Source organism: Cricetulus griseus, chromosome 5, assembly GCF_003668045.3.
Source record: "Cricetulus griseus strain 17A/GY chromosome 5, alternate assembly CriGri-PICRH-1.0, whole genome shotgun sequence".
Taxonomy (NCBI): domain Eukaryota; kingdom Metazoa; phylum Chordata; class Mammalia; order Rodentia; family Cricetidae; genus Cricetulus; species Cricetulus griseus.
The window spans coordinates 32,718,187-32,740,064 of record NC_048598.1 but is presented as its reverse complement, the minus strand read 5'-3'; the positions used below and the strand labels follow the sequence as shown (position 1 = coordinate 32,740,064).

At 33.5% G+C, this 21,878-nt stretch overlaps 1 protein-coding gene across 1 annotated transcript in view; it reads left to right on the top strand.

Moving 5' to 3' along the window:
- The window catches only part of Cop1 (COP1 E3 ubiquitin ligase), a 106,690-nt gene that overhangs the window by 39,803 nt on the left and 45,009 nt on the right, over positions 1-21,878 (top strand). Inside the window, 3 exon segments of the mRNA XM_027417272.2 lie at positions 4,009-4,066; positions 10,702-10,816; positions 14,976-15,111. Coding sequence (XP_027273073.1) covers positions 4,009-4,066; positions 10,702-10,816; positions 14,976-15,111 — 309 coding nt within the window.

The following is a 21,878-nucleotide window of genomic DNA, read 5'->3' as shown; positions in this document are numbered from 1 at the left end:
CAAGTTCCAGGCTAGCTAGGGATACAAAGTAAGAACTTGTCTTGAAATGGTAATGATAATGAAATAAAATTTTAAATCTTTTTCTTTTCTTCCTACTCACTATATTTTGGGGCATTGGTTACTCTCCCCAGTTTTAAAATGAGGGCATTAGAAAGATGTGTTAGTTTAAGTCTTCCTCTTTTTTGTTTTTTTGTTTGTTTTTATGATTCTCATTATATATCATGGGCTGGCTTTGAACTCAGAATCTTTCTATTATGGCTCAACTTGCTTCCCAAGTGTTACAGTGCTAGGATTACAAGGGTATACCTCCATACTTGGCCTACCTTTTTCTTGGTGGTATGGGTAAGTGTGTTGGTAGTTAGTTTCAGATTCACAGTCCTTTCATCTCAGCATCCAAAGTAGCTGGGATTTTGGACACTTAATTACCATGTCTGTCCTTGTATTTTTATTCTTGTTAGCATGGGAGATGGAAGCTTGAGGATTAGGAGTTCAAAAATACCCCTGGTTTCATAGGTAATTCAAGGCCAACCTAAGTTACATGAGGCCATCCTTCAAAAAACAAAAATAATTAAACTCCATTTTACAAATTATTAAATCTTACCATCTATATGATTTATTACATCATGGATTATATGTAATTATGTATCTCTTGCCCCAACTCCCTAGATTTTGGAATAACATTTAGCTTTATTTGACTCTTTGTAGTATAAAGCAAATGAATGTGATACCTTTTAGCTCTAAAATTTATTTCATGAAATATTTGCTATCTAAATTTTGGACTTCGGAGTTTTATGTTTAAAATGTTCAAATAAGAGCAATGGCCACTTTGTAATTCACCTTTTTCCAACCAGTTTTTAAAAATTTCTTTACAACAATCCTAATGACTAGGTCTGTGGGATATTGTTATCATTAAGCCTGTCATTCACTTTCTGATATATGATGTCTTTGATAACAGGCTGTTTTTCTTGCATGCATGAGAGAGAGAGAGAGAGAGAGAGAGAGAGAGAGAGAGAGAGAGAGAGAGAGAGAGAGAGAGAGAGAAAGAGAGAGTGTGTAACTGAATATAGGGAATCAATAGCCATCCATACCACAGGCATTTCAGTAATAAATTGGCAGTTCATTCTCATTTTTATGTCACTCAATTAGACAGAAAGCATTTCTTAACTATTAATATTCAGTCTATTAGATTTTGTGAATCTGAAAATTACATTTGTTATTTGTTGAATGCCCCTAAAATAGGTCAACCATTTTTTTTCGTGTGTGTGTATGTTGAATTTTGCTGACAAAGTCCGTGCCTTTATGGAGCTTATCTTTTGGGATGTGTATATGGAGCCTAGGAGAGATACTACACAGGCAAATGTAGAACAATCTTAGGAGCACATAATATAAATATGGTGCCTTCAGAGGATCATTTTAGCAGGGTATATGTTTGCATGAATACTCTGTTTTAGGTAGTTGGATTTCTCCAAAGAGATGACAACTAAATGCAGTGAGGCCTAAACAGGCTGGAAAAATCAGTTTTTTGTTTAGATTTTAAAATGTTACCAATTTCCATGTGGAAGAGAGAGAGGACACCTTATGTCATTCCTGATTTCATACCATTGGAAACATGGAGAAAAGCTAGAAAACTTATAAAAGATGAGTGAGGGCATGGGTTATGATTTTATTTGTGAAGGTGAGAAAGGCAGGTGCATAAGGTAGTCACTGTGATAAACAATTTACTCCTGGTACCGAGGAAGCAGAGACAGGTGGATCTCTATGAGCTCAATGCTAGCTGGGGCTACATATTGAGACTCTCTCTCTCAAAAACAACAAAACTCCAAAACAACACCAACAGAATAAACAAGTAAACAACAACAAAATAGAGTGAACTAGCAGAGTTTGAACAACAGCAACAAAATCTCAGAAATACCTGGGGATATTATAGTGAGCACTAGAGGTGACTTGCTTTACTTTATGCCTTACAGAAGTTGAATTTGTTGTCATAGGCATGAGAAGACATTAAATTTTAAATGAGTATAGAGAGTACTTTTTAATTACCTGTTTATCACTCATTAATAACATTGATAGGTAATCAAATGCAAGTTACTGAAATCATTCTTAAAACTTTAATTTCCTTCAATTAGAATACTTAAAGAGTTTAAGTCATTTATTTCAAATTTGGACTGTATCAGACAGGCATAAAACACTGTGTGAAGATACTGTGATAAAATTGTAACTATGCCAGACCCTCAAAACTCACTCCCATGATTATGCTGTCTTAGTATGGGAAATAATTTGTCTAGTAAATTAATCTTCTGCTTAAAGTACAGAATGAGTAGAATTTTTGATGCCAAGAATTTAAATCCATCAAAACTCATTTACCTATGAAATGATAATGAATATTTTTTATTTATAGTCATTTCAGAAGTGTATGTGTGATATACATATATGTGCATGGATGTGAGTGCCTTGCATGGAAGCCAGAGGAGGACATTGGGTGGCCTGTTCAATCATGTTGAACCTAATCTCAGGAGATATCACCTTTCACTGAATCCAGAGCGTACCACCATTTACCTGCATCCTTCTCAGCACTGGGAGTGTAGATGTATGTGGCCACACCTAACTTTTTTTATGTGGGTTCTGGGAATCCAAACACATCCTTGTACTTGAACAGCAAGAGCTCCTACTCTTTATTGAACAGTTGTCTTCCTGGCTTTATAAAAAAACTTTTTAATTTTTTTTTTTATGAATGCTGTCACTGTCCATTAAAATTCTGAAATCTGGAGTCGTGAAGAGAGTCCTTATTTTAGTCCTTGTTTAGTGACATGCAAGACCCATGTTTGAAATACAAGATTTTTGAGCCCCTATTGTCTATTACAGTTTATCATCTGAAAGAGATCCTAAAGACTAAAAAACATGTATTATTTAAATGACTATACATGTCTGGATTGCAGATTTGTTTAAAAGTAGCTCTCAGATACCCAATGTTGAAGTTTTTATAGTGTCTTCAGCATATTTCATTATTTAATTAATATCCTCAATGGCTTGATTTTATTAGGGTAAAAATAATACAATCATTATAGAAATAGAGACAGCATGTGAATAGCTATTTATAGTTTTTAATTGCTAGTAGTTGTATTTCTGATTGTATATTTTTAATTTTTAATCTCTTATTATTGCTATTGTTTTGAAGAAAGGCCTTTCTTAAGCCAGCCTGGCCTCATACTCATTATGAATCTGCTTCAGCTTTCACTGTTCTGGGACTATATTTATGAGATGTAGTGCTTTAGTGCCTTTGAATTGTTGATAGTTTTATAAGCTAATTTTGTCTAAAGATGGTAGAGAGACAATAGTGATAAAATAGATAAAGAAAGTAAGAGTTTCTGAATGGTAGAGTTAAATAGAAGGTATAACCAAATGAAAAACAACATAGAAAGCAGACTGTATTTCACCAGGGCAGAGGAAACTAGTATCATATGGGTTTGAATTATAAGAGAAGACTTTTGTCATTTTATATTTGTTCTATCCCTTTGATAGTTTTCCTTTACAAGGTTTTGTCACACCACCTGGGGACTTATCTAGAGATAGATAGTCCTCATTCACCTCATTTGGTAATGAGGAAACTGAGTGATTGTAAGGTAATTGTCCAAGAGCACATAGCTACTGAGTGCCATAATAGGTTCTGTTAACTGTAGCCCATCAAGTGCATGCTAATGATTTCCCCAGTATTGTAAATCCTCTTGTCCTTAAAATTCCAAACCTTACTAACCTACTTAGAAATGGAAATAAATCTGTTTGCACACCAGCCCTAGGATTATTCCCATTTGATAACCTTTCTTGATAAATATGTTTGAAGAGCTGGAAGAATTTATGTTTATGGGCCCATTGATATCTAATTAGATGATTGGCAATACATGTTTAAAATTATAAATATTAGGTTTACAAATGGTACATTTTAGATCAGCTTTTCCTGTTACTAAAATAATGTAATTACTGAAGTTATATTCTTCTTTCTTCATTTTCCAGTAGTATTATTGATTCTACAGAATACAGCCAACCTTCAGGTTTCAGTGGGACTTCTCAGGTAAGTTATACATTTAGCAGTATGTTTTGGTGGTTGCTATGAGTGGAATCATCTAAACATTGTAAAAAAAAAAAAAACAATAGGTTAGTTTTCTAAAATATTCTTTGACAATGACATACTCTTTTTAGTAGGCTTAACTTGTTTTTTATTTATAACAGAATCATTGTTTATTTGCTTTTCAATGTTAATTTTTAAAACGTGTTTTTAACATAATGATTAATATCAGACCTTAAGAGGAAGAAAATATTGCCAGGTATTGTTTGTCTCAGAGATATAAAAGGTATATTTATTGATTCATTGCATATCATTATGTTAAAGCATTAAGTAAGATTGTTCAAAAGTCTGAAGTATCTCCTGATCTCTGATCTGATCTCTTCAACTGTGACCCCTTGTAAAATCAAAACAAAACCCACAAATTTTATTCATTCTACATACAATGGCACAGAGTGTACATTCCCGTTGCATTAGGGAAGAATAAGGACATAGAAAGAATGGAACAAAGCACGACTGAAACCCAACAGGGCAAATACAAGATCTTACAATTTCATGTCAGTATCTGGTGCTTTGGTTTCAAAAGGCTTAGATGGCTCTAACCCTACAGCTTTGCTGTCATCAGTCTGTTCCTGCAAATGATTTAAAAGGAGGGAAAAAAAATTAAAAAGAGATGCCTAATTTCTGAATTTCAGTCGGTGGAGTAAATAGATGCTCAAAAATTCTGCACTTCCCAGTAAAATCCATCCTGTTAGAAGGCAGGACACAATTGGATAATAAATCCTACTAGAGTTTCATAGACTGGAGTTAATGAATTCTCAATTCTCAAGTTTCACTCTGTTGTTATTGGTGTTTGAGGCATGATCTTTCATGGATCTCATCTGTTTTCACACTTGGAATCATTTTCGCTCAGCCTTCTGAGTGCTGGGATTACAGGTATGAACCACTTGTGGCCTTTCTCTTCAGTTATAACATTATATGAGACAAAATGAAAATAAATTGATACAAAAGCATCAAAAATCATAGATGAGCATAAGCTTGGCAAAAATGAGTTAAAGAGTATAGCCAAAACAAAGTACAGATGAAAGTAGAGCTCAAGGAGAAATCTACTTGATAGATACCATTTTCACATTTATAAAAGGTGTTTTCCCCAGAATGGCAGTGTAGTCAGTAATCCCAGGCTTCCCATGCATATACTTTCTTCCTGTGCTAGCAAAAATCTGAATACCCAAGTCCCCTTTCTAAAGTGGTATAATATGTGTTTATATCTATGTATATCACCCCATCTACTTTGGACCATCTTTAGATTACTTGTAATAGTTATACAATGTAAAAATGTTATTAGTTACTGTAGTATATTGTTTAGGGAATAATCCATTTTTAAAGAAAAAATGGTCTGTACATGTTCAGTACAGATTTCCTTTTTTTTTTTTTTCCAAGATTTTTTTTTTTTTTTTTTATCTCTAGGTGCAGAACTTACTAATGTGAAGGGCCGGTGGGTACCTTGTGCAGTGCTATAAAGAATTAGAATGTATGTGAGGGGGAAAAGCTGTTAGAAACTAAAGGAAATAATTAGGTAGGATTTATTTTCTAATTACTTTTCACAGCTACTTCCCAGCTATAAATACTGTAACTTAAAATACTACCTTGTATTTTTTAAGAAGGAAACTGGTACATAGAACATCTAAAGAGATTGACCAAGAAAATGTAGCTAGTAAGAGGAGAGAGCTGAGATTTTAAACCAAGCATATGACTCAGACCATGCATAGTTAAAGAATCACTCATTCAATCATTGTTTTTTGTTTGTTTGTATTTTAAGTACATCGTATTTACAGAGCCCTATTATAGGATCTGAAGACATATCATTGAACAAAATCAAAACACAAACATTTCTATATTAAGTAATCCTGTAATCTAGTTGGAAAGACAATAGTAAAATAAACAAAGATGACTTCTTTGTGAAAAGTGAGAGAGTGAGTTATCTGATTATATTTGGGTAAGCTCTAACTATAGGAACAGCAAATAAATAAGCCTTTTGATAGAACCATGATTGGAGGAGAGTGAACAAAAGAGAGAAAAGTGGAGAATGAAGTCAGGAGTATGTGTAGCACAGAGTACTGTGGACATGGTTTCCTCTGGTTTTATAAGTGTAAAGGCTTTGAGTACTTCATTGAAAGGATATTTTATTTTATCATTGGGAAGCTTAGCAAAATGAATTGATTCTAAAACAGGATATATTGTGCCATCTACACTCTATGATTAGAATCTTAGATAGAATATACTATTGTAATTTGGAAGACAAACTAGGTTTCTGTGAATGCTCTGAATCACTAAATAGTTTCAGATATACATGCCAAAAAGCAGTCGATGTTTTTATTGATAGGTTAAAAAAAGCTTTTATTGAAGGAATCTACAATATATATATAATTATATAAATACGAAAACCAGATTTTCATAGAAGGACACACAAATGACAAATTGAAGTTAGTTATCAACACGATATAGGATAAATTAAGTTAGTACAGATTAATAATAGCAGTTGTAAATGTATAATTTTAAAAATACATATAATAAAATAAAGCAATCACAAGGCAATTTAGATAGACTAATGGCTCAATTATTAATTTAATTGATTCCTGCTAACAAATTTCCACTAGTAGTTTTGTAAGTATACAGAGAATGCGATCAAGTGACTTAAAAATTTTTTGATGAAATGCATGATTTGGAGGTTAATATGAAGAGAGTACTTACCCAATCAACATAAAAGAATACTGTCACTAAAGGTGCAAAATACAAATTAACAATCTGATGAAAATATCATTTATAACCTGTACTAAAGGGGTTTATAAAGTAGTGCAAAGAAAGATTATATGTTGGTGTGATAACTAGGAAAACATTTGATAGAAATGTGTCTTGTATTTTCTTGTATGTACTTGCTAAAAGAGTCCAGATCAAATACATAATTGATTAAATAGAAGTGATGAAATTTGTCAACATACTTATTAAGGGCCACAAAAAATAATCTAGAACTATGCTGGGAAGCATCTTTAGTATATATCTTACTTGCTATAAAATGTTAAGAAAGAAAAGAAACAACTGTAATACTGATAACTTTTTTAATGCAAACTCTACATAGGGTTAAACATGTTGCTAAAAGACATGGTTAAAGAGAGAAAAATGCTCATGTTCATGTCATCTGACATGATTTCTGAATTTCCTAGTAAGAGACTAATACATGGTACCAATGAAGTCCTCTGGTGGTTCTTAATGGCATCAGAGAACTCAGAATGAGAAACCTAATCAGGACTCATTTAAGATGAGGGTACATTCTGAGAATAACATCACTAGTTGATTGTTTCTGTATGAGCTATCATAGCATGTACGTACACAAGCTTCAGTGTTATAGGTCAGTCACTACACTTTAACAAATGCAGCTGATTGGCAATAAAGACTGGGTGGATGAGTGTGCTTTCCAGCAAACCATTTTATAGTAAATTTAGTGTATGCAAGTAAGAATGCATTCCAAACTATCAAAAATATGTGGTAACAAAGTACATGATCTAGGAGCAGAGTTGTTTAATGCCATCATCATGAAACTATTGTTATTATCGTCATAATCATCAATTTGTTTTGAGACAGTCTCTCTATACAGCTCCTGCTGTATAGACCAAGCCGACTCAAAACTCACAAAGACCCTCTTGCCTCTGCCTTCCAAGTGCTGGGATTAAAGGCATGAGTCACCATGCATGCCTAATTATGAGACAATTCTTAAAGCAGAAGGAATAGGGGAATTTATTCTGTGCCATATATGAATGATCATGCCCTGTGGACAAAGATGTTCCTCTGAGGAAACACTTACACAAGCCTTTTATGTCACAGAACAAAAGAATGTCATAAACCAATGTATGTACTAAATAACATAAATAGGGACATTAGATCAGTTATGGTACCAAATCTAGAAAACCTCTGCTAGTAGCTTTCAGATGCTGTGTGGTGACATTCTTAGCGTTGAGCTTAGGGAAAGCTAGCCATCTGCTAAGTTTATGCATTCTAAAGGTATGCCTGATGATGGAAAGTGTTCTAAGCAAGATACAGTAGATGAGCACTAAATAAGCAAGATACAGTAGGTGGCTATTAAAGGGACTAGATAAAAATAGTCCAAGATAATTTTGACTCCAAATTTACCAAATTTCAGCTTTTACTGTCACAGGATTAAATAAGTGTGGCTTTCCCCCTAGAAATGCTATTTTATACTATCATTATTTAATGTTATTTACTGTACACAATTACCTGGTATACACTTACACCACTGGCAACACAAGAGGTTTGTTAATAGTCATCAGTGCTGGAACATGGGAGTTGTATGTTACAGTATTATGACAGTAGAAGCTCTTCTGCTGCTAGCATTATGGAACCAGTCTATTATTGATCAAAACATTCTTAAATATCACATGACTGTGCTCTTATTTTTGCATGGCTGCATTTGTGCTCCTATTCATGCATGTATGTGTGTGTAGGAGAAATAGAAAAGAAAACGGAGTTTAGTTGGTAGTCTTCTATATACATGTGGCAATTGCTAGAAACATTTGATTTAATAATTATACACATGGGAATCCTTTCTAAGAAATGGTTTGAAGTACTACATAAAGATGATACCCTAGGGTCATAGAGATGGCTCAGCAATTAGAAACACTTGCTGCTTGCCCTTCCAGAGGGCCTGATTTCAGTTCCCAGCATGTGTCAGGTGGCTCACAGCTACTTGTCACTCCAGGTATACAGATTGCAGTGCCATTCTCAGGCCTTCATAGACAGTGGCACACATGTAGCATATGCTCTCACAGGCACATATATAATAAAAAAATAAACTTTTTCAAAAGGGGTTGTAGTCTAGTAAGTTCTGGTAAACATGCCCAGCCATAGTAAAAATAATTAAAAATGTTCTCCTGCAGTTATAAACAAATTAATAGGTGAAATAGAATTTTAAAATGCTAACAACATGATTAACAAAAGCCAGAAATGTATGACCTTTATATAGTATAGGTATTTTATTCTGTGTCTGTTGTTTTTGCTTTAGAGTTTTTGTATAGCTTCTGTATTATGAGCAAATTAATAAATTACCATTAAAAATCAGAGGGACTTATATTTTTAAAAATTTCAATAGCCATTTTCTTAATACTGGTGTGTGTGTGTGTGTGTGTTTGTGTGTGTGTCTGTGTGTGTGTGTGTGTGTCTGTGTGTGTGTCTGTGTGTCTGTGTGTGTGTCTGTGTGTCTGTCTGTCTTAGAACTGTTATTCAGTTGTCTGTCTGTCTTAGAACTGTTGTTATTCATACTGTCCTGAAACTCCCTGGCATAGCTCATTCTGGCCTCAGATTCAGAGTAGTTCTCCAGCTTCAGCTTCCTAAGTGCTGGGATTACAAGCATGAGCCACCATTCCTGGTAATAATGACCTTTATAAGAAATGGAAAAACAAAAACAAAAACAAACAAAAAAAAAACTACCTAATGATCCAAGATGGGCTTAGAATCACTGTTAAGATGTGTAAGTTGTGCTTACTGTGTATCTTTCCATTTCCTGTGAACTGTTACAGCTTCTCTTGACACTGGCCTTTTGAAAAGTGTAATTTATTTCTTAGGGTATCTTTTTAAGGTAAGTTTTAATGTCTCATAGGCTATACTCCAGCTCCCTCCTGGTTCTCTACCATAGTACTCTTTGTTCTTCAGTCTTTTGTGAAGTTTTCCAAGTCATTTTAGCCAGTGACCTTTATAGTATCACCCTATTTAGCTGCATAAAGAAGCCTTGAGGGGGAGTATGAGATATTGTTTAATATTACAGTCTCTGCTTGAGACCCTGGATTTGATCCTTGGCTGCTCATGAGTGCTTCATACATATTCCCTGCTTCATCACAGAATAGGAAAATAGTGTGTATCCAGAATCAATAAAGGTTAGTTTTTATGTTCTTCTTGAGGGCCAGAGAGGAGAATCCAGAAAGCTTTGGTATAGAAGAGTAGATTCATAGAAGAAATAATTATTTCTGGATATGTTGCAGATGTGATGCTTAGAAAATCACTATAGGGATTTGAATTAAATGTTTTTGAAGCATGTTGAGGGGAAGAAAAGTATTTAATCCTTTTTACATTATTGCTCATTTAACAAACATTGTTTTTTCTTGTCTCTCTCTGTTTTTTAGCATTTTGGAGACAAGGTCTCCTGTAGCCCAGGCTGATCCTTAGACTTTCTATGTAGCCAAGGTTAATTCGGAACTACTGCTTCTCCTGTCTTTGCCTTCTCTCTCAGTACTGAATTTATAGGCTTCATGCCACCACTTTCAGTTTTATATAGTACTTACTGAGAGTGGAATCCAGGGCTTTGTGCATGTCAGGCAAGCACTCTTAAACTAGCCTGCATCACCTTTACATCACTGTTTTAAAAAGAGTGTTTCATTTTAATCATTCTGTGAGAGGATTTTTTCCCCTGTATTTGCTTGAAAAGAAAAATTATAAGAGTGATCTGAGAATTACAGCTTTTCACCATTTGTGGTCACTTTAATAAATGCACATTTGAAAGTCCATAAATAAGCATTTAGCTATTCTATGTAAGAATGTAGATTGTATGGAGTTGTAAGTGTCTTTTCTTATCACCTTAGACAAAGAAACAACCTTGGTATAACAGCACATTAGCATCCAGACGAAAGCGACTCACTGCTCATTTTGAAGACTTAGAGCAGTGTTATTTTTCTACAAGGATGTCTCGTATCTCAGGTACATGTTCAGGATTTCTTTTAAAATGTCTGAAAATCATCCTTCAGATGTATTTCGAGGCTCAAATGCTAGATTTATGGAAAGTTCTAATGGCAAAGCAAATTATGATGTTTTTCTACTGGTAATCTCTATTTCTCATTCAGGAATGTTTAATCTGTCTAGAGCAAACTATATAAAGTTTGAAAAAAATAACCATGAAAAAACATCTTCTATTTAATTAGCTCCTATTCCACATTAGTAAGTTTTAAGCACTATTGTTTGTGCTGAGGACAAAAAAATTGAAAGAATTGGTTATATTTACCATAAAGTGGGATGTTATAAATCTGTAGGCAAAAGCAACAGGTAGCTAATAATTGCATGTGTACAATGTGCTGTAAATGTGCAGTGTCCATTGATACAACCGAGTGGGAAGAATCTAAGCTAAAGTGAAAATGAAAAGACATAGGTGAATGTTCTAAGTGGGGACTTAGAGAGATTGTGTTTAGGTCAGGCTAGCATAAATTAAGTAAAAAAGTAATTAGCAACATTCAAAATATACAAAATAACATCAGACCATATGGACATGACAACATAAGATATTTTTAATTTTAGGTGAGTAATAAGACTGTTCTTCAACCTTTCAGTAGACTGCTTGTAACTTCAACGTCACAGGATCTTACTCCTTCTAGTGTCTTTCTTTTGGGTACCAACACACTCACATGCACTCCCCCCCCTCCGTTACCCCCCCACTCTCTCTCTCCATAAGCACACATACACATATAAATAAAAATAAATAATAATAGTTATAGGCAAGTTGTACAGAACAGAGTCCTTAATACAGGTTAGGTGTCCAACTAATTGATTCCATTAATGGTATGCCTGTGGTAAATGAAAACATCAAGGGGAAAATTATCTGGTACTTTATTGGTTATTGAAAACTGAGTCTTGATTTCCTCCTGAATGAATGAACACATATATTATAATATTTTATATGAACAGTTTATACTCTTTGGATCTTTTTGATAACTTTGTCTTATAATTGGTGATGTAGAAAAGATATTAATTCATGTAGACTGAGTTTGTGGCTCAGTTGGTAGAATGCTTACCTGGAATGTAGGAGATCCTGAATTTGATCCCCTATATTTAAAAAGTACTATATTTAAAAAGTAAAAATAAGCATGGTATGCTTGCCTGTAGTCCTAGTTTGAGAGTTAGAGCCAGTCCAGCCTACACACATACATAAATGCACACATACACACATTTAGGAAAATGCTAAAATTTCTCTTTAAGCATATTTGATTTGAGATTAATGGTGAACCTTTTTATGGATAGAAATGTTTCGTTCACTGCCAAGGGATGAAGTCCTATATTCAGCAAGTATCAATAATGGTTTATGAATATATAATATTTACTACAATAAGAAGTGGTTAGAATTTATAGTCTAATACCTATATCTTTCTGGGCAGGGAATTCCTGTTGATTCTTTAAACATTATTTGCTATTTTGATGCTGAGGATGGTAGACCATAGGGTAGATACTGAGATAATTTCTTTGAAGTGAAGATGACAAAGAGCTTGATACAGAATTTTGTTTAAGTCACTGGCAACACAGATATGCTTGCTAGGAATAGTAAAAATGATAACTAGGTATTTTGTTCTGGACAACAGTAGATTTATAGGAGAGGAAACTAAGTTCACACCAGAAGGCAAACTTAGATAGATTTTTATTAATGTCTGTATCATACTTAAAGTATGTTGTCTATGGTTTTTAGAAATCTTAAAGTTATGCTGGATTTGCACATTGACTACCCTTAACTGTACTAAAAATGAGGTTTATTTGACAGTAAGGAGGAAACCTTCACGTGTACCCAATGGAGTTCATAAAATGTTGATTGAACTCTATTTCTACCTCTATCTTTTTTACAGTTCTGAAATGGCAGGTAATTATTAGATTATTAATAATCTTGACCTCTTAATTATACTTGAAAAAGGATGTAAATGGAAAGTCATCATGAGGAAGTGTGACATTAAAAGCACTTCTCTAAGCTAAGTAGGATGGAGAGGTGACATGCTGACATGTGTATATCTGCTGATGTTGATCATAAAACAGCCAACCAGTCAAAATCCAAACTTTATAACCAGATATGTGAAAAAGAATTGGTATATGCTTAGATACTTTAATAACAACTTCTTTTTTGTAGATTTGTTTTGTTTTACATATGTGAATGTTTTGACTGAATGTATGTCTGTATACCACTTGTGTGCCTTCAGATCCTCTTTTACTGGAATGATAAAATGGTTGTAAACCACCATGTGGATGCTACTAACCAAATCCAGGTCATGTCCAACAAGTGCTTTTAATACTGAGCCATCGCTCTAGACCCCCTTTTTCTTATAAAATATTGTATGTTTATATTTATTAGGCTGAGTAATAGCTAGGAGTACATGTACACTAGAAACAAATTGTGGTCTTCAACAGAGGATACTTTCTTGAATGCCTGTGATTATGTACTTGGTAGGAATTGAAGGCAAAATGTGAAAGAGGATGAACATTAAATTTTTTTCTAAATGAATAAAGAACTTGTCTTGCCAGTACTTAGCTCACAATAATAGGGTTACAAATTAAAATAGTGTTATCATATCCATAACATTCTATAGTAGTTTATTTTGGTGGCTGCCTGCTTTGTAATCCATGTTTTCTTTATTTTCTGTTGAACTTTGCCACTGTAATTTTTATGGAATAGCATTTTTATCTGAGTTGTAATGTCACATGCTAGTAATTAGGTCATTCTTGTACTGTTTTTAGAATAAAAACCCTTTTAGTCTAGATTGTTTTTACTGACTGCCTAAACATTTAGCATTTATGAAACATTAGTGATGGAGTTTAATTTCTTCAAATCACTTTGTTTTTAAGTATTAGATAAATGTTATCATATGGTGTAAGTTTTTAAGATAATTTTTTTTATTTTTCCATCATTTTATTTATGTGTTGGATTAGACTTAACTGATTTTTTTTTATTTATTTAAATTAGAAACAAGCTTGTTTTACATGAAAATCCCAGTTCCCTCTTCCTCCCCTGGCCCCCACTGAATCCCTATTCCATCCCCTTTCTGTTCCCCAGGGAGGGTGAGGCCTTCCATGAAGGGATCTTCAAAGTTGTTATATAAAGATAATTTTCTAAAACATTGTTTTTTTGTGTAGTACTTTTTGCATCTTAATTTCATTATACTTACTGTTACTTGAGATAGTATGTAATAAGTGGAATCATGAAGTTTATGTTGAAAATGCTCTGTCCGTGTATGTGGATGAGAAAAAAGGAAGTTTTGAGAACATAGCATTAAAATAATTCATCTCAAATTTTGGTGTTTAGGGAGCTAATAATGTAATAATCATGTGTTGTAATTTTTGTTTTGTTTTGTGTTTTCAGTTTTTTTTGGGAAAGTTTATAAATACAGATTTCCAACAGCCTTGGAAAACTGAGTATCTGTGTTTTACTGCAAACATACCTTTATATTAGAGAATAGATAAGTTGCGGGGCTATTTTGTAAGTTATGTTCAGATTTAAATCTCAAATGGCTTAGCTTTGAATAGATTGCCTAGAGGGGATTTTGTCTGGTGTTCTAATGTATGTCTTTACTGATATCTTTGAGAATCGGTAATTTATACATTGCCCTTCTGTACTTCTGAGAATAGGACTTAAAACACTTCAGTTATCTCAGCACATTTGTTAATTTCACATCTTTTCCTAATACGTATTAATAATTTTGCTTTGTCTATAAATGTGGGATAAATGTACAAGCCTATAAACAATTTTTTAAACTAACAAATACCTATTCTCGTGTAGATCTTCTTTCAGCCTTTACTCTCAGCATTGATAATAGGAATTTTATTTTAATGAGTGATTTCATTTCTGTTCACTAGAAAGTCTTAAAAATCAGTGCTAAAACTAAAGTAGCAGGGATTGCCTTTACATTCTTAGTGGCATAGAAAGCCATTTTAGTGACTCTCTAGACCACTTTTATTAAAGTTGTAAGATCACCTAGTTAATTTGAACTTGTAGGTCTTTAGAATCTTCAAAAATATTTGTTATTTAAAAGGTAATTTTAATATGAGGATATTGTTCTTTACTTCTTTTATAGTGTCATTCATTTACTTAATATCTTTTTTTTTTTTGATACAGATGACAGTAGAACTGCAAGCCAGTTAGATGAATTTCAGGAATGTCTGTCCAAGTTTACTCGGTACAACTCTGTAAGACCATTGGCCACATTGTCATATGCTAGTGATCTCTATAATGGTTCCAGCATAGTTTCTAGGTAAGTGTTTGACCCACTCTTTACTGTGTTCTTTTATTCAAATATAAGAAAACTTAATAATTTGAGAAGCAGCTATAACATCTCTGAAATTTGGAATTTGTGAGCTAGATTGCCTTCCAATTACTAGGATTTAGCAAATTGGAATGCTCAGTAGTACCCATTTGACAGAAAGCTTCTCTTCATGTAGTTGTCTGGGTGTAATGACGGAAGGTACTCCTTATGTCCTCCCTTTGGTTTTGAAAGTCTGGATAGAACTGGCATATTTCTTTCCTGAATACTATGTTTGATTCTCCAGTGAAGCTTCCATGGAAGATAAGAATATGATCAAACTAAATTGTATAGTTTGTGCAATGTGGGAACTTGAGAGATAACTTTAGACAGTCTAAATATACAAAGCACAAACTGACAGAGTGTATTTTTAAAATATATTCTGGGGCTAATGATGTAACACAGCCAATGATTGCCTCAAAAGCAAAAGAACCCTGTGAAATGAAGGCCAGGCATAGTAGTGCATGCTTATTATATCAGTGCTATTGAGTCAGATCTGAAGCTTACTGCCATGCTGGCAAGTTCTAGGTGGACAGTTTCTGACTAATGGCATCCAAAATTGTCCTATGACTTTCACATGCACATAGTTCACCAACACGCATGCATTTGCTTACGATCACACACAAATTTTACTACTATATACAGTTTTCCATTTCTTAAAACAATGTGCATTGAAAAGCCACCAGGTTGTATAACAGTTAGGCTATTTTCAGTAATTCCTTAGCATCTACACATTGTTGTCTATGTTCAAACTTACTAGAATAAATAGACTTTAAAGACATTTTTAAACAGATGAACAATTTGACACATTGACTTATTGTTGTTGCTGATCCTACCATTTAGGTACTCTTCTACCCCAGTCAAATTTCAACTTGTGTGAATATTACTAAAACTTTACATGCTTTTTATGTACTAGAGCTTTTATTTACATATATGAAGATTAATCCTAAGCTCTGAGCCATTAACAACACAATTGCAAGAAGTCTTCCAGAATTTTCTGGCTGCTTGTAAATAAGGGAAAAAAATCCATACATTGATTTGTTTTGGAAATTTTAGTTTTTCTTGAGTGAGTAGAATTTGAAGCTGCAGTGGAATTTGAATTTCATTTAATTGCATAGTTCATCTAACAAAATTTCATTGGTTACTTGGTATCATTTAACTAAATGTATACTCATGAAGAGGCTATGTATTGATGGTTATGTTCAAGAGACCTCACAATCTTACTTTTATGTCTTTATGATATAATGAGGTGGCTTATTAAACTATATATCCTATATAGTAACAGGTTAACGTTATCACATAAATTCTTAACTACTGATAAGAATTATGACATAGGCTGCTAAATGCTTCAGAAATGTAGTTCAAGCGCAAAATTGAAAACTATGAAAGGAGGGCCTGGTGTCCTGGCACATTCTGGAGGCAGAGACAGGCAGATCTGTATGAGTTTGAGGCTAACTTGTTCTGTAGAGAGAATTTCAGCCCAGCCCCTCTCCTTCTCTGTCTAAAAAAAAAATAAAAAAAAGAATTTGTAAATACTGACTCAATATGACTATATACAAGCTATTAATTGGGCCCTGTTGTGATTCTAGTTAATGTCCCTTACCATTGTTAATTTATCCTGTATGGTATTTTCCTTTTCAGTTAAAAACAAGATCAAAATTTCTTTTAAACAGCACATTGCAAATCTCTTAATTGAGGGATATAAGACTTATAGTCAGTCCATTTCAAGAGGAATATATCCTTAACATTTTTAAAACTTAATTTTGTTCAACTTAATATATTCCAGAATTTAACAAAAGTAGTTATATAATTTTACCATATCAAGACATTCATATCAAAGTATTTTATATTCTAAAACAGAAGTAGCTTAAAAGTAGGCATAATTTCAAACTAGTCATCCTAGACATTCAAAGTGAAGTCAGGTACATTTACATATTTGAAATTAGAATATTGTAAATTTAAGTAGATGTGATGGTCAATTTGGCAAAAAAAATTCCAAATTTGGAAGTTTGTTATGCAAACGGACAGATGAAAAATAATATAAGCAAGAAAGGATGATGAAGTCCAAAATGAAGGTGATTTGAAACTCATAATTTTGGTGACGTTTTTTGCTCTTATGATACTGAAACATCTTGGTAATACATTCATTCAAAGGTTTTATTCCTTTTAATTAGTAAAGTTAATGAATTTCAGGAAGAGCGTAAAAAACCATGAAAACAGTGTTAGCTAGAACAAATTGTTGTTCTTATCAATATTGTGTAATATCTGTGTCATACTGATCACCTTATTGCACTGATACCTGTCTGAGAAGAAAAGCACTAAACCAGATCCTCCTCTTCCTTTGCTTGTTTGCTTTAGTCCATTAGTCCACAAGGTGGCAGCATTTGTTTACACTATCTCTGCTGTTACATAATTAAGTTAGAAATTGTTTGCTTACACAGGTTCATTATCCTGTTTATTATGTGGTCCTGAATTAATAACAACAAATGGTGGAAAAAAATGCTTTCTACTTTTTCTTTAAATATAGCAGTTATTTAATTTTACATTTTGTTTTCTATGACCACCATAGAGGATGGGCTTGAAATTGTATCTTTTAAAAATAATTCAGCATGCAGTAGTAGTGCTAGTTGCATCATGAATTGCTGGTTTGAATTTCAGATTCCTATAGTACAGAGGTTCTCAAACTTTTAATGCTGTGATCCTTTCATACTATACTGTTCCTTATGTTGTGGTGACCCCAAACATAAAATTATTTTCACTGCTATTTTTAACTGTAATTTTGCCTCTGTTATGAAATTTTAATATCTGTGCTTTCTGATGGTCTTAGGCTACCTCGGTGAAAGGGTCCGTCTACCCCCCTCCCCAAAAGGATTGTGACATACAGGTTAAGAACCACAACTAGCGTATACATGAAACTATTAACTACTTTACATCATTTAATTGGTTTTAGCTTATGTTTGCTGAAGTTAAAAATGTGTTGTATTCAGCACTTTTGAACTCTTGAGAAGTAAATGGTTATATTTGTGTGAATAATTGATGTAAAATTAGTCACTTGTAAATTAGTCATTTGCTGGTTTTAATTACTACAAGTAATTAAACACTACAGTGTTTTTAGACAATTGTATCTACTTTACTTGAACTTTTAACTCACCCCTTTAGAGTAAGCTTCTGTGTTTTATAGGAAGGAAGCTGAAGTTGGGAAAAATGTGACTTGCTCAGGATCAACACAATGTAGTATGTTTATACTGTTGTGTTCCAGTGGTCACTAAAACTACTGGAATTAAATTTTGTTGTACAGTAGATGTTTGCAAATATTGTTTTTGCTAAACATCAATTTATGATGACAGCTAGTGTTGATCTAGAGTTAGGGTAAATTTTAATGTGCTGCTTATAGAATTCATGTGTGTATTAATTTTACTTAGTAGATCTCCACAAATCTTTTCCGAAGAAGAGATAAATTTTAAGGAGTTACTACCAATGTTCTTTCTGTTTTGACCAGAGTACATTTCTGTTATTAAGAGATTCATTAGCTTGTAGGTTGGGTAGAATGAGATGAGTAGGAATGCAGAGGACAGCATTTCCTTTAAGAATCTTTCCTAGGGCCAAAGTGAAGGCAGTGCATTAAACTGTGTTTTATGCCGAAAGCTTTATTAGAAAGGACTCTTATCTATCTGATTTCCTGCTATATTCCTAGCTCTGGCCCATGTTAGGTACTTAGTTGCAAGTATTTGCTGAGTGAATGGCTGACTACAGAAAATCACTGAAAGAGAGCTCTTTTGGTTATTGGTAACTTGGCTGCTTCCTTCTGTGGCTTTTAAGCTTTGCTCTGAAAGAAAGCTCTCTGAGTCTGCTTTGAGTTTGGGTCAGCCTGGCTCTAAAGTGAAACTTAAAAACAGAACAGCGAAAGCAAGAGAAAAAAAATCCCACTAAGTCAAAAAGTAATTTCCTAAAAAAAAAAAAAAAAAAAAAAAAAAAAAAAAGCTCTCTCTGGATAAAAACATGGAAGAGAAATAAAGTTAAAAAAAAAAAACATATTTACCTATATTCCATTGTGCATATGGTCTCTATAGGAGAAGGGTTTTATAAATGCTTCAAGTGTAACTCCTAATCTGAGATGGGAATATAAGGAAGACCACTTTGAATGAATAACCTTTTCCTGTCATTGAGGGTTTTGCTTGTTTTGTTTGTTTTTGGTAAGGCACTTTCTCCTAATTGTCTGGCCTAACAAGAAATAAATTCAGTTATTCTTATTTAATTGAGATGAAATGAGATCTTGAAATTATTCTAGCATTTTTGTCTCATCAATACTAAGTTGCTAATTAACTGTTAATAGTATTCTATCTTTTCAGAAGAAATACAGCCCTTAGAACAGTGATTGATTGTCTGCTAAAGGGCTTATAAAACCCATTCCTATACCCATTTCTTTTTCCCCCCACTTTTTACTTAAATTAGAAACAAGATCATTTTACATGTCAATCCCAGTTTCCTTTCCCTTCCCTCCTCCCCTGTCCCCCACTAACACCCCACCTATCCCATACCCTTTCTGCTTCCCAGGGAAGGTGAGGCCTTCCATGGGGGATCTTCAGAGTCTGTCCTAGACCCATTTTCAGAGTGGTTGCTTAGGGGATCATGGACCACTTACTGCATTCCACAACAGAGTTTTTTTTTTTTTTAATATATAAACACAGAGAGTTTATAATGACATCTGGGTCCCTAGGATGAAACTGTTTTATTCTGCCAGAAGACACATTGTGTGATAAAGCCTTGAGTTGTATCTTTATACCACCAAAATAAAATTTCTAAAATTAAATTTACTTAACTCATATTTCTGAGCATTTGCTGTTTCTTAGAGGAGTACACAGGTCCTGAAAATGCTACTGTAAAATAGTAGCAAAAAAATTTTTAGAATATATACCTGTTACAGTAAATGAAATATGAAAATAGTTATAACTTAAATCACTGAGAATTGTTAGTTTTCATAAAATGCATTGTTTTAATTTATATTAATAAATTTGAGTGGTCAAAGTATTGACATTTTGCCTAATACAGGAATCAGCACCTATTTCCCATATATATATATATATATATATATATATATATATATATATCCTTGTTTTGTTTTGTTTTTGAGGTAGGGTCTCACTGTGTAGCCCTCAGTTGCCTAGAACTCACTCTAGACCAGGCTAACCTTGAGTTTACAGAGTGCCATTGTCCTGTACTTGAATTAAAGGCTTACACCACCACACCAAGCCCTAAGACCATCACTTAATTTTGAGTAGTCTTGCTTAAGAACGATTTCACATTTAATTGGTTGAAAAAAATTGAAATACTGTCATGATATAGTAATGTATGGCTTATATAATAGCATTAAAATCTTAGGAGATTCAGGTTTCCATGTCCTTACATCACTAATTACTTAGAAGTAATAATCTATCACTTGGCCTCTTGTATGCTAGGTGTCTCATCATTGATTGAAAGTTACCTATATATCATATATTCATAACAAACAAATTTTAGGTAGTTGAGAAGAGTTTTTTTTTTGTTTGTTTGTTTGTATCCTTTTCTGCTTGACAAGTAAAACTAAAGCATGCTCTTACATTGGACAAAAAGTTGAGTTAGGTGATTTATCTATCTTTATATCACCAGTGAACTTCAGTTGTAAGGGAAATTGCCCTTTTCAAACAGTGTATTACTATCATCCAAGACTTTTTATTGTCTTAATAGTGTCTTTCAGAGAATACAGGTACTTAATTTTGATGAATTCTGATTCATCAATTAAAATTTTTCTTATATAAATGGTACCTGTTAGAGTTATGAACATTTTATCTATGTTTTTTTTTCTGGTTTCAATTAATTTATCGTTTTCAATGTCTGTTTAGGGTGATGGTGGAGGAGGAAAAGAAGGTGCAGGGTGGTGGTGGTAGTCTGAGATGGTTTCTTTGTAAACCAGGTTGGCCTTGAATTTCCTGACTAAGCTGTCTTCTTGAGTACTGAGTACATGTATATCCCAATATATATACTAGTACATGTATCTCCCCCCCCACATGCTCAGCTAGTTTTTACTTTTTACACATAGGACTAAGTTGATTTTTACTTAGATGCTGAGGTCCATGTTTTCCTCTCAGTATGGATGTCTATTTCAAGTGTCTTTTGTTCAAAATCAACCAGCTGTTGTAGACATCTTAACTCTTTTGTTATATAAGCCTAGTTGTACTATCCTCAATGATCTGAAAAAGACATTCCATTCTTGGATAAGAGCCATGGAGTTTATTTACATAAGCTAAGAAGACTGATGTTGTTAGTCTTTATAATCAAAAGGTACTGTAGTCCATTATTGACCCAGGGATTTTATGGGTCCTATGACTTTGTTCATAGGCCAGTATGCTCTGTCCTGGTTACTATAATTTAGAAAGAGAAGCATAAGTCAGGTAATAGAAGTCTTAAATGTTTTAGTCACTTTTTATTCTGGTGCTGTGGATAGAACCTAAAACATTGTGCATGGTAGTCAGTTATATGGCACTGAGCTTTAGCCCCACCCTCTGTCATATTTAAAAATCCCCTTTGCCTTTCTATTTACGTTTTAGAATAAGAGCCATTTTCATTTAAATTTCCTCCCATTGATTATATAAGAGGATGTAGCTGACAAGTCTATTTTTCTTACGTTTTTCTTTAGTGCATTATCTCCTTCTCCTAATGGGTAATATGAAATGGGCTTATTG